This window comes from Pan troglodytes, chromosome 11, assembly GCF_028858775.2.
Source record: "Pan troglodytes isolate AG18354 chromosome 11, NHGRI_mPanTro3-v2.0_pri, whole genome shotgun sequence".
Lineage (NCBI taxonomy): Eukaryota > Metazoa > Chordata > Mammalia > Primates > Hominidae > Pan > Pan troglodytes.
Window position 1 is genome coordinate 46,114,791 of NC_072409.2, and position 25,826 is coordinate 46,140,616.

General features: G+C 39.2%; 2 protein-coding genes and 1 non-coding gene across 16 annotated transcripts in view; all 3 read left to right on the plus strand.

Moving 5' to 3' along the window:
- NOL8 (nucleolar protein 8) overlaps window positions 1-18,803 on the plus strand; it is a 28,144-nt gene extending 9,341 nt beyond the window's left edge. For 4 of the 9 annotated variants that reach the window (XM_009456898.5, XM_009456896.5, XM_009456897.4 and 1 more), the window contains 11 exons: window positions 5-1,882; window positions 4,885-4,998; window positions 5,469-5,591; window positions 5,884-5,974; window positions 9,136-9,274; window positions 10,330-10,407; window positions 14,332-14,603; window positions 16,140-16,266; window positions 17,203-17,273; window positions 17,818-17,900; window positions 18,276-18,803. In XM_009456898.5, the coding sequence (XP_009455173.2) occupies window positions 5-1,882; window positions 4,885-4,998; window positions 5,469-5,591; window positions 5,884-5,974; window positions 9,136-9,274; window positions 10,330-10,407; window positions 14,332-14,603; window positions 16,140-16,266; window positions 17,203-17,273; window positions 17,818-17,900; window positions 18,276-18,326 (3,027 nt within the window). In that variant the 3' untranslated portion in view covers window positions 18,327-18,803. The other 5 variants (XM_016961134.4, XR_010148927.1, XM_016961135.4 and 2 more) reach the window with 5 other exon arrangements.
- A 3,603-nt stretch (window positions 18,804-22,406) lies between these two features.
- Window positions 22,407-25,826, plus strand: part of IARS1 (isoleucyl-tRNA synthetase 1) — an 83,558-nt gene continuing 80,138 nt past the window's right edge. For 2 of the 6 annotated variants that reach the window (XR_010148925.1, XM_016961133.4), the window contains exon 1: window positions 22,419-22,721. Coding sequence is in view for 1 of the 6 variants with exons in the window: in XM_016961133.4 (XP_016816622.2) it covers window positions 22,717-22,721 (5 nt within the window). In the remaining 5 variants the exon portion in view is untranslated. Of the gene's footprint in view, window positions 22,722-25,826 lie in introns of all 6 variants that reach the window. The other 4 variants (XM_024345740.3, XR_010148926.1, XM_063788518.1 and 1 more) reach the window with 4 other exon arrangements.
- On the plus strand, window positions 23,569-23,701 carry LOC112204498 (small nucleolar RNA SNORA84). Its single transcript, XR_002938137.1, has one exon. It is a non-coding gene; the product is annotated as a small nucleolar RNA SNORA84 (small nucleolar RNA).

The following is a 25,826-nucleotide window of genomic DNA, read 5'->3' on the forward strand; positions in this document are numbered from 1 at the left end:
TAACGTCATCAAATATGATCCCTCAAAATACTGCCACAACCTGAAGAAGATAGGGGAGGATTTCTCAAACACCATTCCTATATCCAGCCTGACTTGGGAATTAGAAGGAGGGAATGACCCTATGAGTAAGAAACGGCGAGGAGAGTTCTCTGACTTTCATGGCCCTCCCAAGAAGATAATAAAAGTGCAGAAGGATGAGAGTTCCACTGGGTCTCTGGCCATGAGTACAAGGCCCAGGAGGGTAATAGAGAGACCACCCTTAACACAGCAACAGGCTTCACAAAAAAGAACTTGTGATTCCATTACTCCTTCTAAATCATCTCCTGTACCTGTTTCTGATACTCAGAAACTTAAAAATCTACCTTTTAAGACTTCTGGCTTGGAAACTGCCAAGAAGAGAAACAGCATTTCTGATGATGATACTGATTCTGAAGATGAATTGAGAATGATGATTGCGAAAGAGGAAAACTTACAGAGAAGTACACAACCCTCAATAAATGAATCTGAAAATGATCCTTTTGAAGTTGTAAGGGATGATTTCAAATCAGGCGTTCACAAACTGCATTCTTTAATAGGTTTAGGTATCAAAAATCATGTCTCTTGCCATGATAGTGATGATGATATTATGAGAAATGATCGTGAGTATGACTCAGGAGATACAGATGAAATTATTGCGATGAAAAAAAATGTTGCTAAGGTCAAAAACAGTACAGAATTTTCACAAATGGAAAAATCTACGAAGAAAACTTCTTTCAAAAATAGAGAAAACTGTGAGCTTTCTGATCACTGTATTAAACTACAAAAAAGAAAAAGCAATGTAGAGTCAGCCCTCAGTCATGGATTAAAGTCTCTTAATCATAAATCTCCCTCTCACTCCAGTAGCAGTGAAGATGCTGATTCTGCATCAGAATTAGCTGACTCTGAAGGAGGTGAGGAGTATAATGCCATGATGAAAAACTGCCTTCGTGTGAATCTCACTTTAGCTGATTTGGAACAATTGGCTGGCAGTGATCTGAAGGTTCCAAATGAAGATACTGAGAGTGATGGACCAGAAACCACCACCCAATGCAAGTTTCACAGAGGCTCCAAGAGCCCCAAGACTCCCACTGGCCTCCGCAGAGGCCGACAGTGTATTCGTCCTGCGGAGATTGTGGCTTTCCTGTTAGAAGGAGAGGAGAACACCTGTGGCAAACAGAAACCAAAGGAAAACAATTTAAAGCCAAAATTTCAGGCTTTCAAGGGAGTAGGCTGTCTATATGAAAAGGAGTCAATGAAAAAATCCTTGAAAGACAGTGTTGCCTCTAACAATATTAATAAAGATCAGAATTCCATGAAACATGAGGATCCCAGTATCATATCCATGGAAGATGGGTCCCCATATGTTAATGGCTCATTAGGTGAAGTGACTCCATGCCAACATGCAAAGAAGGCGAATGGCCCAAACTATATTCAGCCTCAAAAAAGACAGACCACTTTTGAGAGCCAGGATCGTAAGGCAGTGTCCCCTAGCAGTTCTGAAAAGAGAAGTAAGAATCCTATTTCTAGGCCATTAGAAGGTAAGAAGTCCTTAAGTCTTAGTGCAAAGACTCACAACATAGACTTTGACAAAGACAGCTGCCATAGTACCACAAAGACAGAAGCTTCACAGGAAGAGCGGTCTGATTCAAGCAGCCTCACATCTCTCAAGAAATCACCAAAGGTCTCATCCAAGGACACTCGGGAAATCAAAACTGATTTCTCACTTTCTATTAGTAATTCGTCAGATCTGAGTGCTAAAGATAAGCATGCTGAAGACAATGAGAAGCGTTTGGCAGCCTTGGAAGCGAGGCAAAAAGCAAAAGAAGTGCAGAAGAAGCTGGTGCATAATGCTCTGGCAAATTTGGTGAGTATATTTTCAATGTATGGATTTAACAAGAACTCAGAAAGTTCAGCTTTTCTTTCCCATGAAGTTAGGTGTGCCCCCATAGAGCTGATTGTCTTGGTGTTCACCAGTTTCATGTTTGGTTCTTGAGTTAGCTTTTTCATCTGGTTTATCTGAAAATTTCTTTATAATTTTCTTTCATTTAGAAGCTATACCTGGTATAGTTAAGTAATGTATTCAAATGTGTCTGAATTTACATAAAAATCACTTGTCAAGTGATTTATACCTTGCCAAGTCTTGCCAAGATTTACTGTAATGGGCTTTTGTTCATTCTTCTAACAATTGTTAAGTACACCTTTATAGTAAGTGCCAGATTTATAGTATGAGGATGGTGATCTTGCCTTTCATACAGTTTTTGATTCATGGTGTGGCATGCTGACAGTCACAGTTCAGTTACACAGGGCCAGGAGGGGGTTGTGCCCCTGTGCCTTGGCAGCACGCAGGAGACACACTAAGTCAGTTGGGAGCTTCTGTAGTCTGAGCTGAGTGGTAGGAAAAGATTTGTGGGAATTGGTCAGGCCCAGGTGAAAGGGTGGAAAGGGAGTGGAAAGGCTTTCATTCTAGGAAAAAGGAACCGTTTATACAAGGGTGAATGTTTTCAATCAGTGTAATTAAAACTTATACAGCATGAGAGGGCAACAAATGAGGCTAGTGGTTTCATTTTGTTCATAAAATGAAAAGAGAGTGAAGAATTTTAAGCAAAGGAGAGAAGATTAATTGTGTCTATTTTGGAACAGGAGTTGACAAACTACACCTCAAAGGCCATCCAGCCCATGACCTATTTATGTACAGCCTTCAAGCTAAAAATAGTTTTTGAATACAGAACAAAGACGATATGTGGCCTGCAAAGCCTAACATATTTACTCTGGCCTTTTACAGAAAAAGTTTGTCAACCTCTGTTTGGGAGAGATCCTTCAGACCATGATGAAAACAAATCGAACGGGTCCGTCTGTAACCAAGGAGAGCCTTTGGGGAGGTGGAAAGTCAAAACCATAACAACAGCAATGGGAATAGATTGACTGAATTGATACCAAGAAGTTTAATTGATAGGACTTGGTGATAACTGGATAGGGATAGAAAGAGGAATTGTAAGTTTCTGTCTTAGGCAAATAAACAGATGGTGATGGCATTCACTAGATAAGGAAAAAGGGCAGGAAGTAGACTTGGCAGGGGAAAGGAGTGATAGGTTTAGACATGTTCAGTTTGAGATTGGGTTGTTTTAAGACGCAATGCTTTTTTTTTTCTTCCAATATTTATTTTAGGTTCTGGGGGTATATGTGCAGGTTTGTTACATGGGTAAGCTGTGTGTCTTGGAGGTTCGGTGTACAGATTATTTTGTCACCCAGATAAGCAGCATAGTACCCAATAGGTGGTTTTTCTTTTCTTTTCTTTTTTTTTTTTTGAGATGGAGTTTTGCTCTTGTTGCCCAGGCTGGAGTACAATGGTGTGATCTCGGCTCACTGCAATCTCTGCCTCCTGGGTTCAAGCAATTCTCCTGCCTCAGCCTCCTGAGTAGCTGGGATTACAGGCACCTGCCACCACGCCCAGCTAATTTTTATATCTGTGGTAGAGATGGGGTTTCACCATGTTGGCCAGGCTGGTCTCAAATTCCTGACCTCATGTGATCCGCCTGTCTTGGCCTCCCAAAGTGTTGGGATTACAGGCGTGAGCTACTGTGCCCGGCCCAATAGGTGGCTTTTCAATCCTTACTCTCTTTCCACCCTCCACCCTCAAGTAGACCCCAGTGTTGATTGTTCTTTTTTTTTTTTTTTTTTTAACAGGGTCTCACTCTGTCACCCTGGGGTGCAGTGGTATGATCTCAGCTCACTGCAACCTCCATCTCCCAGGCTCAAGCAATTCTCCCACCTCAGCCTGCTGAGTAGCTGGGACTACAGTCACGTGCCACCATGCCCAGCTAATTTTTGTGTTTTTGTAGAGATGGAGTTTCACCATGTCACCTAGGCTGGTCTCGAACTCCTAAGCTCAAGCAATCAGCCTGCCTTGGCCTCCCAAAGTGCTGGGATTTCAGGTGTCAACCACTGTACCTGGCCTATTGCTCCCCCATGTGTACTCAACATTTAGCTCCCACTTATAAGTGAGAGCGTGCAGTATTTGGTTTTCTGTTCCTGTATTAATTTGTTTAGGATAGTAGCCTCCAGCACCATCAATGTGGCTGTAAGGGACATGATTGCATTCTTTTTTTATGACTGCATAATATTTCATGGGGCATGTGTACCACATTTTCTTTATCCAGTCCACCATTGATGGGCATCTAGGTTGATTTCATGTCTTTGCTATTATGAATAGTACTCCAATAAACATATGTGTGCATGTGTCTTTATGGTAGAATGATTTATATTCCTTTGGGCAAATATCCACTAATGGGGTTGTAGGTCAAATGATAGTTTTGTTTTAAGTTCTTTGAGAAATCGCCAAACTGCTTTCCACTGTGGGTGAATGCATTTACATTCCCACCAGCAGTATATAAGCATTTCCCTTTCTCTGCAACCTTGCCAGCATCTGTTATATTTTGACTTTTTAGTAATAGCCATTTTGACTGGTGTGAGATGGTATCTCATTGTGGTTTTGATTTGCATTCCTCTAATGATCAGTGATGTTGAGCATTTTTTTTGTATGCTTGATGGCCATGTGTTTGTCTTTTGAGAAGTGTCTGCTGTGTCCTTTGCCCATTTTTCACTAGGGTTGTTTGTTTTTTGCTTGTTGATTTGTTTAAGTTCCTTACAGATTCTGGGTATTAGACCTTTGTCAGATGCATAGTTTGCAAATATTTTCTCCCATTCTGTATGTTGTCTGTTTACTTTGTTGATAGTTTTTCTTTTGCTGTGCAGAAGCTCTTTAGTTTAATTAGATCCCACTTGTCAATTTTGGATTTTGTTGCAATTGCTTTTGGAGTGTTCATCATAAATCTTTTTAAGATGCAATGCTTTCGATGGCCTCCCTAGGATGGTCATCCAGAGGATAAGCCAACGCACATCATCTTCGGTTCTGACAGTGAATGTGAAACAGAGGAGACATCGACTCAGGAGCAGAGCAATCCAGGAGAGGAATGGGTGAAAGTAAGAAGTTCAGGATGTCTCTGTGGACATTCATCTACTTCTGCAGATCCACACCACAAACAACTGGCAATCTCAACATAAAACCCTCCTGAGAGCCCCAGTGAGACCCAGGGCTTGCCAGGTCACCTCATATTGAGACTACAGGGGTCTTAGAGATTTTTATATATGAACCTATATTCTCCACAACATCTGCAGCATGACATCAATATTAGTGAAACACTACAAAAACTGTTCTTGCATGTAATAACTACCTCCCCAAATCCAGGCTTCACTGGGGAGCCTCTGGATTAGTGATCCCAGAGGCCAGTTAGATTTCACTGAGTCAGGAATTTCCACCTGACCTGCCATTTACTCATTCCTGGTAGATGAGTCTGGGTTACTGGCTTTCAATGTGAGGGAGAAGATTACGTTATGAAGGGAAATACTGCTTGTTTGCCTCTGCTATTAATAAATGTTGTGTTTCTTCACAGGAGTCTATGGGTAAAACATCAGGGAAGCTGTTTGATAGCAGTGATGATGAGGAATCTGATTCTGAAGATGACAGTAATAGGTTCAAAATTAAACCTCAGTTTGAGGGCAGAGCTGGACAGAAGGTTAGTGAAGACTGAAAATAATTAGACTTGCAGCATGTCCTTATTTTTTTGACATAGTCCTTAAATCTGGGTAAATGCAGGCAGACCTTAACCTACATTATAGCATCGGGGTGTTTATTTGGAGAGTGAGTCTTCTGTGATCCTCTCTGATTGGTTCATAAGTAGATGGAGGTAGGCAAACATCTTAATGTAGTGAATTTCAGTGTGTGGGGAGGTGTACATTGACAGTCTCCGTCAGAAGCAATTTCTTGGGAATGTGGCTATCAATTATGTATGTTTTCTGTCTGTGTAGCTCATGGATTTACAGTCGCACTTTGGCACTGATGACAGATTCCGCATGGACTCTCGATTTCTAGAAACTGACAGTGAAGAGGAACAGGAAGGTAAATGCTTCATTGTCCAGAGTCCTGATGTCATATCTGGGGACACTGAGAAATCACCTAGTATACCTCCTTTGTTTAACACATGAAGAAACTCTCCATCCCAAGACATTGGATTGAGGAGTTTACAATCAAATGTACAGTTAATACTAAGTTTGTTTGTACACAGTAATTTAGGAAAATTTAATTACTTAGAGCTGCCAGAAAGGAAAGGAAAAAATAACATCCACCAAAGGTACCATTTTCCTCTATCCCATCCTTGGCATGAGAAGAAGTTGAGTTTCCTACCTGGCAGCCTGTGTCAGTGGATCAGCAGGTGCTGGGTGAAGCCATGGAAGACGGTTAAGTCACTCTTGGCTTTCTAAAAGGAAGAGTGTTCATCGTCCTCCAGTGTGCATACCTGGTGCAGATTATTTTTTAAAGCTGTGTATCACTGAATGCCATTCTACTTGAATTTATCCCTGTTTGAATGTATCTAAGAGTAATGATGCTATCAGAAGCATCCTAATTCTACTTCTTTTCACTTACTATAGCATTTTTCACAGCAGTACTTCCAATCTTTTTCTACAGGACATTCTCCTCTTACCCTTTTAAAAACACCTTACCTCTTACGTCGCTGGCTTGAATGAGCTCCCTAATTCCCTCTCCTAATCTCAGAACTTCTCTGCCCTTCTTTTTTTTTCTCCTTCCTGAGTTAATCTAATCTGCATTTTAATCCTCACCATTCCTACTTCCTATTACCCCTTTCATCACTTGCATTTTCATTCTTCTCCTTCTAGCTTCTTCCTTTTTCTACAGACACAGTTAGGTCTTGTGGTCCCAAAAAAGCCATTCCTCTAACCATGCCAGTTTTCAAGTTTGTACTCCATCTCTCTTTCAGTTCTAAATTTGAAGTGAAAAAGTAAATTACATCTAATTCAGTAGCAGTTGGCTTTTTATTGAAAACAATCTGTGATTTGATCTTCTCAATTCTTTGAGGTGATTATTAACAGTGTTGGACTGTTTCAGGAAACCAAGGTTCAGAGAGTTTTAAAATGAATTCTCTAGGGTCCTCCCAAATTCTGTTTCAGTGCTGAGATTACAGGCATGAGCCACTGTAGCTGGCCCTTTTCCAACTTTTGAAAGCACAATATTTGTCTATCCTGCAAGCAGCAGCACAGCCAGCCTCCATCACCTTGAGCCCTTTCCAGCATTGTATTCTACTTGACTTTCTCACTCAAAACTCCATGTTGAAAACACAAGAATGAACAGAACCTGGAGACTAACCTTCATTTAGAAGGTACATAGGTTATTTTCTTAACTTCTGCCAATTTTGTCTGTTTCTTTACAACTCTTTGGGTGTGTGTTCCCTCAAAGCCATAAACAACTTGTCCTCCAAGTGCAGTGGCATTGTCTCCAATGACATCCTCTTCAGCTAACCTAGAGCATATGTCACTGTTGATCATCCCTTCTTGAAATGTTCACTTTGCTTCCAATTGCATCATAACTTCCTGGTTTTCTTAACTCTTTATTCCTAATTTTTCTTTTGCCTCCAAATATGGGTTCTTCCCAGGGTTCTGTAAGTCCCTATAGCTTTAGCCTTCACTTGCACATGAGTATTTTTCAAATTTGGATCTTCTTTCTTCCTTGCTGTTCTGCTGAGCTCCCAACTGGTCTTAAACGCCTGTTGGATATTTTCCACAGGCTTTCCTGAGTTTGTGTTAAAACTCAGCAAGTCCAAACCAGCTCTTCTTAACCTTTCTGCGTTGATGGCGTGTCCATTCTTAGAATCTCTGTTGTTGTTTTTTTCTTTCCTTCTCAACATTTTATTTTTATTTTTTTGGAGACAGGATCTCACTGTGTTCCTCAGGCTGGAGTGCAGTGGCACAGTCATAGCTTACTGTAACCTCAAACTCAGTCTCTCTAGTAGCTAGGACTACAGGCATGTGCCACCATGTCCAGCTAATTTTTGTATTTTCATAGAGACAGGGTCTCGCTGTGTTGCCTAGGCGGGTCTCAAACTCCTGGCCTCAAGTGATCCTCCTGCCTCAGCTTCCCAAAGTGCTGAGATTATAGGCATGGAACCACTGCACCAGACCCCTTCCCAAATTTTGAGGCACAACGTTTTGTCTCAAGTAAGCAGCACAGCCAGCCTATATCACCTTGAGCCTTTTTCAGCATTATAATCTACTTCCCTAATGCTTATTAGATTAAAATTTAAATTGATGTTTTTGATAGTCAAAAGTTGTTGAAATTAGCAGTTTCAACCTAATGCAGTGTAAACTTTTTGTACTTTATTATTTCAATATATGTGTTCGTTTTGTTTCCAACACCTAGCATGCTTTCCTACCACCTCTAGGGATTCAACTCTTATCTTTTCCTACCTCATAACTCTACCTAGTTTATAAAGCATCTTTTGATTCAGTTAAACACTATCTCAACTTCCTTTGAATCCTTAGAAACTTTGGGGGCATCCCTGTAGAGTACTTAAATCAGCATTTTATTCTAGTTTCTGTTAGTTGGTTATTTATATCCTGCAGTAAGTTGAAAGAGTCATACAGGCTTAGACTACTTTTGTATTTCTGTAATCCAAACTAGCTGTTTAACTTTATTTTGTGATATTTTGTCTGTTTGTAGTAGATGAGGATAGTAGCTTGTAAAAGTCCATGATGCCTTAGTATGTGTAGGGCATATGGTTTTTTTCCCATAATACTTGTTATTGAATCAAAGACTGAAACAACTATCCACTAATATCTTATATTGTCAGATATACCATTACCATTTTTCACTGTCTTTATCATTTTTAGATTTACGTAATTTAGATTATGTTTAGAATGTTAAAAAAAATCAAAGAGTCTATAATCACTGTAGTTATTAGTATCTTGCTCTATTACATTTGTCGATCTTTACCTTAAAAGTTTTAGACTTGCTACTGAAAGCCATTAAATTCAGACTTTCATAATTAGGAACAGAAGTAGGACTTTTCATTGTCTGGTCACGCAGACTTTCTGAGTTTGCTATGGCTGAGGGTCTTGGGTTATGGAGGTTAGTGAAATGAGGTTAAAGTTTCTTCTTCCTGTCTTAATGGATTTTGAACATGTTTAGGTACTTGGTAAATATTTGATGATTGAGACTTCTCAGGCTGTGTTTTCCAAGAGAGTATTAATTATCCCTTTTCCTCAAAGAGGTAAATGAAAAGAAAACTGCTGAGGACGAAGAGCTTGCTGAAGAAAAAAAGAAAGCCCTGAATGTTGTACAAAGTGTTTTGCAAATCAACTTAAGCAATTCTACAAACAGAGGATCAGTAGCTGCTAAGAAATTTAAGTATGTTTTATGTTCCATCCCATTCTACCATATCATCCTTTGCCATAAATGTCTTCTTGAACTCAATTTAAAACTAGGCCTCTTTTAATGGCCTGGGGAGGCAGCTGGCAATATGTATCAGACCCTTAAAAATATACTTGCCTTTGACCCAGTTATTCACTTCAAGGAACTAATCTTAAATTATTTCTGTATTTATACACTTAGATGTCATAGCAGCATCGCTTTCATTAGTGAAACAAATGGGAAGCAGTTTAAATAGTAACTGTAAAAGTATTTATATAAATGTAACTGTTATGGAAATTTTCAGGCATGAAATTTAGAGAGACTAATGAAAGCCCTGTATACCATCATTACCTGTACACCAGGTAATGAAAGCCCTGTACACCATCACCTAGCTTTTACAGTCACCAACATGTGACCAGTGTTCTCTTCTATACCTTTATCCAACCCCTACTTTACACAATGAAATGTTTTATGCAAATCCCAGATAGTATATCATTTTATCTGTATGTATTTTAGTATGTTTAAAATCATTTTAAAAGCTAAAAAAATCCAGGAAATCTCAAAAGTAGATAGTTTAAAATATTTTTTCGGCCGGGCATGGTGGCTCACACCTGTAATCCTAGCACTTTGGGAGGCTAAGGTGGGCGGATCACCTGAGATCAGGAGTTGGAGAGCAGCCTGGCCAACATGGTGAAACCCCGTCTCTACTAAAAATATAAAAATTAGCCAGGCATGGTGGCACATGCCTGTAATCCCAGCTACTTGGGAGGCTGAGTGAGGAGAATCGCTTGAACTTGGGAGGCGGAGGTTGCAGTGAGCCAAGATCACGCCATTGCACTCCAGCCTGGGCAACACAGCGAGACTCTGTCTCCAAGAAAAATATATGTATATATTATTTCTAGTAAGATCCTAGTTATCTTATCTGATGTTATATGGCTTCTTCTTGCTGCAAAATTAGAATCTTCCTAGTGCTGAATTATAATTTGCTACTTACTTTTTGTATTAGTGTTCTGTTTTTATCTCTTCCAACCTCCCTTCCTTTTTTTACATAGGGACATCATACATTATGATCCAACGAAGCAAGACCATGCCACTTACGAAAGAAAAAGAGATGATAAACCAAAAGAAAGGTAAGTAGAGCTACTTTTTTAGCAATGGGATCATGTAAATTAATCTCATTTCAGACAATTAAAAATGTAGGTAGGAACCAATATCCTACTCATTGGTCCCACTGTATTAAGATTGGTGGGGTAGGGGTAGTGCAGGTAGAGTTAGAAAGGAATTATTGATGTGGTGGAGGAGGTCTTACCTTTTAACAGAGGAATCTATAAATGATATGTACTCCTACTATCATTTATACCTTTTATTTGTATAAATGATGCCTTTTATTTGTATTAGTTTCTTGTGTCTTCTGTAGCTACCACAAACTTAGTTACTTAAAATCACAAAAATTATTTCTTTACAGTTCTGGAACCTAGAAGTCCCAAATTAAGATAGTGAACAGGTTATGTTCCTTCTAGAGGTTCAGGGAAACAAAGCTGTTTTATGCCTCTCCTAGTTTCTAGTGACTGCCACCAATCCTTTGGTGTTCCTTGGCTTGAGACTATATTACTCCCATTTCTGCCTCTATCTTCACATGGCCTCTTCTTTTCTGTCTCTCCTCTTTGTGCCTCTTATAAGGACACTTGTAATAGCATTCAGGGCCCACTTGGATAATCCTGGATGGGCTCCTCATCTCAGGATTAATATCTCTGCAAGACCCCTTATCTAAATAATGTTAACATTCACAGGTTTCAGGAATTAGGACATGGACATAGCTTTTGGGGGGCAACCATTCAACCATCTAGTGTGGTAGGAGCTTCTGTTTCCTATAGATGTGCAGTCAGTTGGATAAACATGGCGAATATATGGAGCAACCAGTAACAGCTTGGTTTAAATCCTTCATTTTCCAACTGCTAATAGCCACGAAAATCACAAAAGGCAGTGTGGTATCCTGAATTGAATCTTGAAACAACAGGACAATTTGTGGAGAAACTGGTGAAATCAAAACAATGTCTGAGTTTAGTTAGTGGTAATCTACCAATGTTAATCTTCTAATTTTGACAATTATATCCTAGTTACATACACACATAATTACATTAGGGAAAACAAAGTGAAGGCTATTTAGGAACTCTACTATTTTCGTTACTTTCTGTAAACCTAAAATTGTTCCAAAATTATTCTTTTAAAAAGAATCACATTTTAGACTAAAGTAGAATATTAATATTCCCTCCAATGTAGGATATATGTGTGTTATTTCAGATAATCCGTATTGAACAAATAGGATATGTTTACCCCCTCCCTATACCCCTAAGAAGTCTCATCCCTTTACATCAGCTCAAAATCCAGGATGTCATCATTCAGATCAGATCTAAGTACAGATGAGGCTTCTCTGTTATTCCTTGAGTACAGTACCTTGAGTGCAGTTCTGTTTGATAAGACCTATGAACTAAAAAAGCAAGTTATCTACCCTTCCTCCAATATAGAGCGGTGGAACAGGCATTGGATAACCACTATAGGTACTGTTCAATGAAAGAAAACAGGCACAAAGGAGTCACATGTCCATAGTAACTCTGAAATCTAGACAGACAAATGTTGGAAGGTCTTTGATTAGGACTGAGGGCCTAGGAATAATTCTTCCTGACCGTTGACTTGGCTTTCTGGATCATCCTTCTCTTTTCATAAGTGTTGGCACAGGTTTACAGCTGAGTAGTTTTCTCAACCTGCTTTTTGCTTATAGAAATTTGGGAGTCCAAAAGCCTGTTCATTTTGAAATGTTCCTGTACCTACCAGTCCAGTCTAGTGGTATTTCTGATAATATAATTCTCTTAAAATCTTCATAGGTTATCTGTGAATCTTCTTGGAATTCACTCTGTTAGATGAAAGTCACACAAATCATTTTGAGATAAGCCTTTTTTGTTGTTTTTTTAACCCTGGGCTTCTACTGAAACTGCTGAGAGATAATGCCTCTAACCTCCATAGAAGCCCTATTGTTTGAACAATTGAAGTTTATTTTCTTTTTTGTATAATCTTAGAGACAGGGTCTTGCTCTGTCACCTGGCTGGAGTGCAGTGGCACAATCATAGCTCACTGTAGCCTTGAACTCCTGGGCTCAAGTGGTCCTCCCACCTCAGCCTCCCACATAGCTGGAAATACAGGTGTGCACCACTGTTCCTGGGTAACAGTTGGAAGCTTCTTATCTCTTTTTAGGGTCTTAACAAAGAATTTTGTTTTATTTTTAGACCGAGGTCTATAACTTTTTCTGTGACAGGCAAGATAGTAAATAGATAAGACTTTGCAGGCCAGGCCATCTCTGCTGTGATGACTTCACTCTACCTTTGTAAAAGAAAAGCAGCCATAGACAATATGTAAACAAATGAGCAAGGCTGTGTGCCGATAAAACTATTAAAGGACACTGAAATTTTCATTTCATATAATTTTTTCATGAAATGATGTTTGTTTTTCCCCCTATCATTTCAAATGATAAAAAAAATTCCTTAACTTGCAGTTCAGACATAAGTAGGCAGTAGCCTGGACTTGGCCCATGGACTATAGTTTGCCAACCCCTTCTTTAGACCATGTTTTTCTGAGGCTGTCATAGAGTTGATCTTTGCTTAGAAGCCCTTTCTTAAATTTCATGTCATTTGCCTTCTGGAGATTAGGAGTCTTCAAAACCATGAATTCCTGGCTCCCTTTAAAAAAAAAAATTCCTCCCTTTAGTTTCATTCTCTCCTCTCTTATTTCACTGTAATCAGTAAGATGAAACCAGAATATACCTTTAACACTTCCCTGGACATCTCCTTAGCTAGATCACCCAGCTAATTAGGTATATTTTCCATTTTCCACAGTACACACAATGCAGTTGACAGTGTTGCTAAACTTTCTACCACCATGTAACAAGGATTCCCTCTTCTCCAGTTTCCAATAGGATTTACCTTATTTTTCTCTTAAGCCCTTACCTGCAACCTTCTCAAAGACCATATGGTTTCTACTAACAGTTTTTTCAAGGTCCTTCTAGCTTTTGCTGTGATCTTAGTCTCAGAAGTTATATGTCATCCCATTTGGCTTACTCTGTCCATTAAAAGAGTCACTAAGTCCAGCTCACACTCAAGGGATGAGGGAATTAACTTCCACCCCTTGAAGGAAGAAGTAACAAAGAGTTTTTGGACAAATTTTAAAGCCACCACATGGTGGTTAAATGATAATCACTTGGAACTGCCTACCATTTTTTATAGAGCTTGGTTTCCTAAGAGGCATATCTGTCTTAAAACCTAACCAGGTTGGTTTATTTACCGAAATACTAAAAGTTTCTCTCTTTGATATGGTCTCTACCACTAATAATGGTTATTTAGGATATCCTGTTCACTTATTATTTTACGTAGTACATTACAAACTTTGGCCTGGTCTTCGAGGAAAAAGGATTTTAATATTTTCTTAGCTCAAAATTCAGTATTGGAAACTGCCAAGTAACTTTTTGTCCCAGATCAAAGAGAAAAGCATATTCATTCCTAAATATAGAGCAGATTTATGGTAATATAAAAATTTCATTTCAAAAGAGACTATACATATTTATAATTAATTTCTACAACTGATTTACAATTTTACCAGTTACTGGTAAAATTCCCAGTATCTTAGAAGTCATGTGGCTTACAGTTTTCATTTTGCCTATGAGAAAACTGAGGCCTAGTGAAGCTAAGTGATTTCCTTACTTATACCTAGGTGTATAGTTTAGGCATAATTTCTGAAATGTAGTTCAGAGAATGATAGAATATGATTCATGCAGCTGTTTGAGATTTGTGTAAAAAAAGCTTATTGATCAAGATTTTGCTTCTATTAGTAGAGTTCTATGTGTAGAGTTTTACTTATTTTATTTCTCTATTTATAAGTAGAGTTTTATATTCTGGTTGTTGAAAGGATAGAATTAAAGTTGTCCAAGATTTTTTCTTTTCTTGATTTCTGGAAATTTCCCAAAACTTGTTTCTTTGTGATGCACATGTCTACATATGTCATTTCAGTAAAGCAAAACGAAAAAAGAAAAGGGAGGAAGCTGAGAAACTACCTGAGGTGTCTAAAGAAATGTATTATAATATTGCTATGGATCTGAAAGAAATATTCCAAACTACAAAATATACCAGTGAAAAGGAAGAGGGCACACCCTGGAATGAGGACTGTGGTAAAGAGAAACCTGAGGAAATCCAGGACCCTGCAGCTCTGACCAGTGATGCTGAGCAGCCCAGCGGGTTCACGTTCTCTTTTTTTGATTCAGACACCCAAGACATAAAGGAAGGTACTTTTCTTTTTTCCCATACTTTTTTATTTTATTCAGTTTGAACTTAATTGATTGAATCTGCATTAAGTGTAACAGATTTCATGTTAGCTGAAGAAAGGACTCTTTCTTCTACCTAGAAGATTTGAGATTTAGTGTCACAGGAGCATAAACACGATGTTCCTGAAGCTGTGAAAGAAACTATTTTTGCATTTAAGGAAGCAAACCTCTACTAGCTCCCATATGAAGGGAAGCCAGAGAATAATGTACAGCATCTTTTCTGTTAAGTAAAACATCATGAAGAAGTATAGTAAATCACATAAAGAGCTTTGTATCTTAAATGAAGCTGAAGATGCTATGACTTATGGAAAACTAGTGCTATATATGATAAGATAAAAGAAGATATAGGTAACCTTGGTTTTATACAAATATGCCATGTCATCAATATGCCAGTTATTGCACAGTTTATCCTTGAAGATTTGCCGGAACCTAGAGAGAAGTATAAACACTAGTACATACAGTTTTGCATTTCATTTCAAGAGGTTTACCTCTAAAAGCCAACATGGGCCACAGGTTAAAAAACACCTGACCTGTTCCTCACCCAGGGTTCCAGCTTTCTGGAAGTTCCCACTGTAACAGCAGGTAATACCTATACAGAAGAATACACACATACCTAACTACAATGATTCTACTTTAAAGATCAGCAGTTAAAATAGCATACATGTGTTTGGTAGATTAAAAAAATTTTTTTTTTTTTTTGGAGACAGAGTCTCTGTCACCCAGGCTGGAGTGCAGTGGTGCAATCTCGGTTCACTAGCAGATAATACCAACTCCGTGGTACTTTAAAAGGAAGTACAACAATCTAGTAGTTGTTCAAAAAGTATTGCAAATAAGACTTCATTTTCTTGTCTATATAAACTGTTGAGTAGAGTTGGCATGATGTAAATAGTAACTATAGTTTTTCTAACTTTGAGAGCAAAACGTGAGAAATTGACCTTGAAACGAGTCCTAAAGACACCAGCAACTTGAAAGATGTTTTTTAAGTACTTGGGAAATTTTGAAGACTTGTGAAGTGATTGTCCTGATCTTATAGCAGTAGTTTTTTCAGCAGTTCTAGCAAAAAGTTTTGGGTATTGAAAAGGTAAAGATATATTCCTTTTCTCATTTATAAATAGACAAGAGGGAAACCTGATTTCCCTGTATCATATTATATTTTAGGCTTCTCATGCAAGCACAGATGCCATGGTTATTTTAGGTGTCATTTTTAAAAATTATATAGCTCATTTATAAACCTTTATTTTTTAAACCTTTTTTATATTACTGCTGTCCTTATCAGATCATTCTAGCAATGCCAAAATTATGATAGTGGCTTCTGAAAATATTTGAAAAATCTAAAAAGATGATACTACCTATTTTTTTGATACTATTTTAAATTAATGATTAACATATTGGAACTTTAGATATGTCTACGTGGTAAAAGTAATCAAATGAATGTGTTCAGAAATACTTGGCTGTGGAGTTACAATCCCATCATCTTTTGTTGTCATAACGATGTAGAGACCTACAGAGTTGAAACAGTGAAACCTGGAAAGATTGTCTGGCAGGAAGACCCTCGTTTACAAGACAGCAGTTCAGAAGAGGAAGATGTTACTGAAGAAACAGATCACAGAAAGTCCAGTCCTGGGTAAACAATTTGTTTCTTTGCAGGCATAGTTCATAATTTGTAAAATCTGAATTAGACATACTTTAGAAATATTTTAGCTTCTCTTCACATGACAACTAAATTGTCTTAGCTTCTTTTTTTATTTTATTTTATTTTTTTTTGAGACGGAGTGTTGCTCTGTCGCCCAGGCTGTAGTGCAATGGCATGATCTCAGCTCACTGCAACCTCCGCCTCCCAGATTCAAGCAATTCTCCTGTCCCAGCCTCCCAAGTAGCTGGGATTACAGGCACGTGCCAACCACACCTGGCTAATTTTTGTATTTTTAGTAGAGGCGAGGTTTCACCATGTTGGCCAGGCTGGTTTCGAACTCCTGACCTCAAGTAATCTGCCCACCTTGGCCTCCCAAACTGCTAGGATTACAGGCGTGAGCCACTGAGCCTGGACATCTCAGTTTCTTTAGAGTGTTCTCTAGCCTTTTTATAATGGAGAGTGTGTTTCCTTTTCCATGAGATTTGGATAGCACTAAGGGGAAGATAGTTTGTGCATAGAAAAGGGAAGGTGGCCTGACAGTGAAGTCACTGGTCTGGAAACAGGATGTTGCAGTTGACTGGGTGCCTACCCATGGGAGGCACTGGCAAATGGGGTAGCAATGGTGGGAGTGAGAGTATCAGCAACCAACACAGGAAAGATAGAGGTTCTACTTAAACAAGTCTTCATTATCAAAGCTTCAGATAGAAGAATGTTAGAGGGAGGGTTGTTTTAACTCAGGGCAAAATGCACAAAATACAAAGCAGATATATTTAAGAGTCTCGCTCACCTGGATTCTAGAGGGAAATGAAAAAAGATATATTTAAGAAATAGTGTATGTATGTTTTGAATGTAAATATTTCTTCTTAAATATTGAAATTAAACCAACCAATACCTATTTTTCTCTGTCCTTTGTCCCTTTCTTTTCAGAGAAGCATCATTACTTGAGAAAGAGACCACTAGATTTTTCTTTTTCTCTAAGAATGATGAACGACTTCAAGGTCAGTCCATTTTTTTCATCAAATTACATACATAGAACAGGTAATAATACAGCTACAGTAATTCACATCCAGGAATTTTGACCTTTCGTAATGTCATGTGGTTTAACCCCGTTTGTTCACACTGATGAATGTTAACTTGTAAAGCTGTCAAGGTCTGAGAGCTCCCCACTCACCACTTTCTTTGCCCGCTCATTCTCATCAACAAAGGGTTGTTTTGTTCCAAGGGCTTCCTTGGATGTTAGACATATAAAACCCCTAAGTTTTAGTGCCATAAATTCCATGTGAAAACTCAGGCTGTTGGGGAGCTCATTTCTTAAAGCCTAGCATAAACAAAGTTACATAATAGTAAATGATATATATAAACAGTAAAAGCAATATTATATTTTTCATTTGGAAAGAAAAAATACTAATTTTTGAATACAGGTAGAAACTGAGGGAAAAGAATGATCTTAACTGGTATTCGAGACCTTGATAATGCCAACACTTAGAATATTACCAATTTTAGTAGTAGTTTGCTGCCTCATCTTTCTTCTTTTTCCCCTAGTAGGTTCTGACTTATTCTGGAGAGGAGTAGGAAGTAATATGAGCAGGAACTCTTGGGAGGCCAGAACAACCAACCTGCGTATGGTGAGTAATTGTTTCTCCATATTATTTCCTAAAATAGACATGTTGTTACCTATCTAGAATTACAGTGCTGGAAGGGAACTCATGAATGGTATAGGTGAGGAGACTGCAGACTGGCTCAATTGAGTGACTGGTCTCAGAATCCAGCCAAGCCTATTAAGTAACACGAAAGCATCAGATTTTTAAAGACTGAATTATAGTTCCCATTATAAACAGTTAATGCCAAAAATGCCAATATCCCCTCTTCATTTCAAAAGAGCACTTTCAAAATAGGTTTCCACAGCCCTGACAGTGAGAATAACCTAAGTTTTACTTCTATCTACTGAACATCTTAAAAACAATTTGTTTATTGCTAACCAAATCTTTTTTTTTTCCTAGGATTGTCGAAAGAAACATAAAGACGCAAAAAGGAAAATGAAACCAAAATAATAAATGTCAGTTGGTTTTGATACTGAATGTGAACAAGGCTCACTAAGGAAACTGACCCAGAAAACAGTTTTAGCTGACAAAGAAGAAATTTCAGAGTGAAGGAATTTTAAAAATCTGGCTGACGGAATATCATTCTGGTTGCCATCTTTTTCTGTGGAACTCCTCTGCATTTCTTCCTAAGTAATTACTTCAAAAATTAAATTCAACTTCTTATAAAGGAAGAACAAGATAGTCCTTGAAAATACTTTTTGTATATAATCTCTTTGCCCTCTATCCTGAGTAACTAATGGACATCTTCTCATGCAAGGTTTACATGAAGCCTTTTTTAATAAATGAGTCAAAGCACTTGTATTTTCCAGCCTAGGCTTTGTGTGAATTATAGGCTATTTGAAATTTTATTTCTGATTATGTCAAATACACCTTCCATTTTGTCATTTTTGTTTAAACTGATAAATTACAAGTCAACATTGAGTTTTATACTTGTGTTTTGGTGAATGGTTAACTGAAATATAGGACATTTCAGACCAACATCATATAAGAGTTCTGTGAGGACCAGGAGAGGAAGCCAAATACAGTTACCTTGTCATTGCCTCTAGGAATTAAGGAACAACATCTAGATGTACACCAATCCCAAAATTCTAGTTAGACTAAAAGCTTATGAAAAATACCAAGTGCCTGAAAGATAGGTAGTCACAATTAGGAGTCAGGACCCTGAGCCCAAATAGGGAAACAGATTTAACATTACATTAAATAAACCAACCTGCCTAGATTTCAAGACATATGTCTCCTATCAAAATGGGCTCTGTATGAAATAGTATTACATAGGCCGGGCGTGATGGCGCACACCTGTAATCTCAGTACTTTGGGAGGCCAAGGCGGGCGGATCATGAGGAGGTCAGGATTTCAAGACCAGCCTGGCCAACATGGTGAAACCCCGTCTCTACTAAAAATGCAAAAATTAGCTGGGTGTGGTGGCTCACACCTGTAATCCCAGCTGCTAGGGAGGCTGATACAGGAGAATCACTTGAACCCAGGAGGCAGAGGTTGCAGTGCTGAGATCATGTCGCTGCACTCCAGCCTGGGTAACAGAGTGAGACTCCATCTTAAAAAAAAAAAAAAAAAAGAAATAGTATTATATAGTTCCAAGGGACTATCATTGAGCCATGATGTGTGTACTTAAAATTAGTATTTATTGATTTACCTATGCTGAATATAAACTCTTAACTGTTGGGATTTCATCTGGTGTGTTAACCATTATGACCCTAGGGCTTATGCTCTATGTTCTTTTAGTAAGGGTCCAAGGAACTAAATAACTTGAAGAGTCATTCTGGATTCCTAGGTTTCCAAAACTTCAGACTTCAAGGAGAGTGTGGACAACTAAGCAGCAGGATAAATAATTCACACTTTCTACCTTCTCTTGATGTAGATCACATTTGTACCTTATTTTCTATTGCTGCATAGCAAATCATCTCAGTAACAATCATTTATTTTATGCACAAATACTGCAATTTGGTCAACACTCACTAGGGACTGCTGATCTGTGCTGTGTGCTTTCACTGGGGTGGTTCAGCTAGGGCTACGGGATCTGTTTCTAAGATGGCCCACTCAGTGCCTGTTCATGGGCTTCCTTACAGCATAGCAAAAAAGCTCTAGGAGCAAGTGTTCTCAGAGGCAGGAAGCAGATGCTGCCTGTCTCTTAAGGCCTGGCCCAGAAACCGGCTCAGTCACTTCACTGTATTCTACAGGTTTAAACTGACACACAGCCCAACCAGACTGAAAGGGAGGGGACACAGATCCTCACTTCTTAGTGGGAGGAGTGTCAGAATGTGTGGCCGTAATTTAAATCCGGCACATGTTTCACAAGCAGACAAATAAGTAACATCAAGTAGCCTTGCCCACCCCCTAGTTCCTGCTCCCCAGATGAAACCACCTTCAGCAATTTAATTTCTCTTGTATTTATCTCCATGTTTCTACCTAACATGCTTATGCTCTGATTTCTTGGTTTTTCACTTCCAGACACTACATATTCTGAAAAGGTGAAAAAATTATTCACCTCTTCAGTCCAAGTAATATATTTTGACTACAGTTAACTTTTTTGCTGGAATTTTTTCATTTGCTTAACTTTTTCTAGACTTAGTCTTCCCATACCTTCCAACTGTGCGACATGATGAGGTTTCTCTTCAAATAGCCTGATCAATCCTTTATTCTTTAATTCACAGTGCCCCCCTCTTCCCTTTTTCTCCTCTTTCCTTTCTGCCTTTGTTACATGCCTAGACAGGGCACAGTACCAGGCGTTATCAGTACCAGCTCGTATTCCTTATCCGAAGAGAAGACTAGCTCTCTAGCTCATTACAGACAGCCCTTCCCCCTTTCCCCTCTCTCTTACGCGCCCACCTTATCTAAAGAAAGTTAAAATGTTTAGCCAACCGTGGTTATTTTAGATTGTGAGGCCCAACTCCGGCCAATGGAGAAAGGGTACAGGGGCAGGGTTTGTGTCAGGGATAAAGGTTCTCGTGCCCCTTTGTTCTGGTGTGCTCTCATGGTGACTGGCCAAGGAGAAGCACCCCTCTGCGCAGAAGTAAAATTGCTTTGCTGAAAATCCTTTGTTTGAATGTTCAATTTCCTTAGGATTTTGAGCATTATTTCCAACACAACAGTACTATTAATGTAAATGTTTCTCAATCAAATTTTTAAATAATTAGACTTGGCCTACCTCACCTTTGTCCAGGAGCCCTCTGTCTGGCTCTATCTGGGCTCTCTGGATAGGTGACAAAAATGAACTGAACAAGGTGGCAACGTGAGGAATGTGAAAACTTCAAACACATTCCAAATACTTTCAGTTAATTAACAAGATTTGCAGCTATTAAATTATGTACGTTATGTGAGTATAGTCAGAACACTGAGTTACCCGTGATGGAGGACATGAAACCACTTTAATCCTTCACACAGGGCCAAGACGGTAAGTAAAGTTAAATATATGCTGAACAGACTATCAAAATGTTCCTAAACTTAATAAGAAACTGCATGCTACCTATTCTAGGCCAGATAAATTTTTTATATCCCTCTAACGGATACAATAGGCAGCTACGGAACTACTCCCAATTTGGCAAGATCCAGAATTTCCTTTAGAGGCTCTGGGGCCAAAGCCCGAGGCCTACTGCCCTTTGCAAGGCTCCAGATTTTAACCAGCAGATCAGTAAGGTACCAAGCCGACTCATAGCAATGATAATAAGTATGCAGGCCGGGTGCAGTGGCTCATGCCTGTAATCCCAACAGTTAAGGAGGCTAAGGCAAGCAGATCGCTTGAGCCCACGAGTTTGACAGCAGCCTAGGCAACATAGCAAGACCCCGTTGCTACAGAAAATACAAAAATTAGCCGGGCGTGGTGGCGCTAGCCTGTAGTCCCAGCTACTTGGCCAGGGATGAGGTGCGAGGATCATCTGATCCGGGGAGGTTGAGGCTGCAGTGAGCCATGACCGTGCCACTGCACTCCAGCCTGGGCGACAGAATGAGACCGCTTCTCAAAAAAAGAAAAAAAAATCGTTTATGCAATGTTTTCATTACCGGAAACATTTTAAGTAAAATACAATAAAACTTTTAAATCTGGTTGTCAGGCCCTTCCTTCCCTTTTGTTATTATCGTTTCACGTAGCCATTTATGATAGGAGAAGCGGCTTTGGGGTCGGCGGCTCGGGGCCCAAAAGTATAATTATTAAAGCCACCTCTCCGGAAGTTGCTGTTTGTCGATATCAATTTAGGTACGAAGTGTCCAGTCAGATAAATACTGACAAAAGCAAACAAGATGAAGAACATGAGCCCCGACCTCGGCGCCCCTTCCCAGTGGGCCGTCACCTACCCGGAGGTGCCCACAACCCGAGTGAGACCTCGGTCTACACTACTGCAACGGATACAAGCAGCACGCACAGCGCCGCCCTCAGCGCTGGTTCGTTTTCCACGTGGAGGCGCAAAACCAGCAAGCACCACTGTCGCACCATCAGAGCCAGTGGACGCAATCATGTCCGGCGCGACCAATCGGCGCCTGGCTTGTTGGCAGGTGTCAGGCAGCGCGCACTGATTGGCCGGTGCGGAGCCTGTCTCCTTCACTGGATTCCGCATTTTCAGCGCGTTGCATCACCTCCGTGCGCGCGGTTGCAGCGTGGACGCCGGATGAGTTGCTTCTAGGCTTGCTGGCCCGCGGGGCTGTCCAGGCACGCGAGGCCCCTCAGGTACGCCCTCTCTTCCCTGCAGGATCCGGCCCTCAAAGACGAGGGTCACGCACGCGTTACAACCCCGAAACAGTAGCACAAGATTTAATTTTTAAAAGAGCGTGTTTCTTCGGGGCTTGCCGTTCGTTCGTTTCCAGCCTCAGGAATTTATGGTCGCCTTTTTGAATGAGGTAGTGTTTGAAATGAGTAAAATCTTTTGAGAATGATATACATAGTATAAATTGATATAGCTGTGACTTTATTTATAGGCAATACGTATTTTTATATGTCTTAATTTATTACCTTCAATGGCTGCGAGATACTTATTTTATTGATGTACCGTAATTTACTTCAGTCACCATGAATATTTAAATTGTTTTCAGTTATTTGCCTGGAGAAACAATTATTCGGTGAATGTCATTGTATACACATTTTGTACATTTGCATGAGTATACCTGTGGAGTCTATGTTAATAGGATATAACTAAATTGAGGAAACGTTTGAGATGGTCCCACTTTCAGGTTACATTTGACTTAATAGATTATGAAGACCTGAGAATAAAAGGAGAAACAGAAATGGATTTAGAGGAGAATGAAAAGGGGGAACAGAAATAGGCTTATAGGTAGGATCCACATGACTTGATGATTAATTGGATGTGTGTATCTTCTGAGTAGTGTCAGGGGTGACTCAAAAATGTCATGCCTAAGTAATGGGAAGAATATTGGAACCACTAATACAGTAGTTTAAAAGGGAAGCAATTCTGGAAGGAATTATGAAATTTTAAACAAAACATGGTTTTAGTGTGCGTTTCTAAAATATATTGAGGCAAAATAATATGAAGTAATGTGAATAATATGTAGTTAATATCAGGGAGGGTGGTCTCGAAATTGCTGAACGGGAAGTTGAAGTTAAGGTGACCTGAAGGAGTTGTGGAGCAGGGAAGAGTCAAGGGCCTGGATTATAATAAGAGGGAAGCAAAGGGGATGGCATCCCTCTGCACAACAAGGTTGTTGTGCAAGGTTAACCTGCTCTGTCCCTGCCCTGTGGTTGCTGGATGCTGTTGTGCATGGACAGCTCTCCAGTGGATTCGATGGGCCACAGCAATCCTGTGATTTATGCATGGAGGCTGCTTCTCCTCAGCAGCTGCCATAGCCCGGTCGCTGGTACATGATTCTTCCTGAATAGTCAATGCTGTTATACTGAGTCTTTATGCTTGACGTAATAATGCAGTGAGTCTTAATCTTTGGGGAAAGTAGAGACTCCCTAAAAAACACAGTAAAAGCTGAATGAGCTGGCCAGGCATAGTGGCTCACGCCTGTAATCCCAGCCCTTTGGGAGCCCAGGGCAAGAGGATCGCTTTAGCCTAGGAGTTGAAGACCAGCCAGGGCAACATGGCAAAACCCTGTCTCTACAAACCACCCCCTCCCCACCAAAAAAAAAAAAAAAAAAAGCTGAGTGTGGTGGTGCACACCTGTAGTCCTAGCTAGTTGGCAGGCTAAACTGGGAGGAACACCTGAACCCAGGGAGGTCAAGGCTGCAGTGAGCCATGATTGTGCCACTGCACTCCAGCCTAGGTGACAGAGTGAGCCACTGTCTCAAAAAAAAAAAAAAAAAAAAAAGGAATGGTCCTCTTCTCAGAAAGCTTAAATCTTATTTTCTCAAAAATAAAAATTCAGATAGATATTCCTGAATAATTGTTAGAACAGTGCAAGAGTGGTGATGTTCATACTTTGATGTGAATGCTCATCCCCTAGGGATCTTGTTAAAATGCAGGTTCTGACTCGTAGGTGCGAGGTGAGGCTGGTAAGTCTGCATCTCTAATAAGCTCCCATAGATGTGGGCCATAGTAGGACCAGCCTTGAAGAGATTAGAATGTGTTGGTATCTAAAGGTCTGTTAGTCTTCAGATAACAATCCCATAAGTTGCAGTTGGCCTCTGATAAGGTATGCAATGAACCTAAATAAATCAGTAAATGCACAAACACTTATTCTGGTCCTTGAAAGGCTAGAGGTTATAATAAGAGTTGAAGATCTAAAATGCCTTAAAACTTCTGTTTAATACCTTTTAATGGCATACTGTGATCAGAAATAGCTATTTCAGTTAGTTAAACAGCCCAACTGTTCTTGTCCTGTTTTTTCTTAAATTAAACTCAGAGGCACTCACACATCTGAAAAATTAATGAGGGTAAAAGAAAATGAAAGATACTACTTGTCACAGACTTTTTTTTAAATGATAACTTGAATCAATAACTTGATTAGACTATGATGCTTTTGATGCTTTCAAAACTGTTTGAGGTATGTAGGTGTCTTTTCCTGTAGAGTTGATTACCCTGGTCTGTTGTGGTTCTTGAGTACTTAAGATTTTTTATCTTCTCTGTTGTTCTCTTATTAGCAATTCTATCCCCTTCTGATCTGATACTGACTTGGAAAGCTCGTCACCCACCTTGTTAGAATTGTTAAGTAAATATAAATAGACTTTGAGAAGGAAAGGTCTCAAGGGTGGCTCACTAGATACTTATGTCATAGATTGATCAAGTGTCTCTGCATGAGGTTATTAGCAAAACATTTAAAAAGACACTTTAAGACTTCTCTCATTAGGGACTAAACCAGAAAGGTATTGGGCTCATCCTTCATAAAAATCATGAATAAGCAATAAAAAGGGTAAAATGGAAAACTGGAATCTATATTCGAATGTGAGATTCTCATCTTTTTAGCTTTAAGATTTTTTAAGTTTTACCAGTTTTCCTCAAAGAGAAGATGAAGTTACTTCAAGAGAACTGATTTCTGTCATGTGAGTGTAGGTAAGAAAATTCTTAACTACTTTGAGATATTTTTCTTCAGATTATTAATGAGTTTTTTGCACCACTAGATAGAATTTCCAAGATTTTCCTGCTTACTTTTGGAAACATTGTCTCTACCATTACTGAATATTAAATAATAGCCATGTACCCCTCCCTGACACCATATACGAAAATAACTCAAAATTATTTGTGGCCTAAATGTAAGCGAAAAATCTATAACCTTGTTTAGGTAATGGTTTATTGATGACACCAAAAGCTCAAGCAGCAAAACCAAAAATAGACAAATTGGGCATCATTAAAATGAAAAATCTTTGTGCTTCAAAAAATGCCATCAAGAAAATAAAAAGACGGCCCACAGAACAGGAGAAATTTTTTATAAATCATATATCTGATAAAGGACTTGTATCCAGGATGTATACATAACCCTTAAAACCCAACCACAAAAAGAGCCCAATTAGAAAATAGGCAAAGGATAAATATCTATCCAACGTGGATA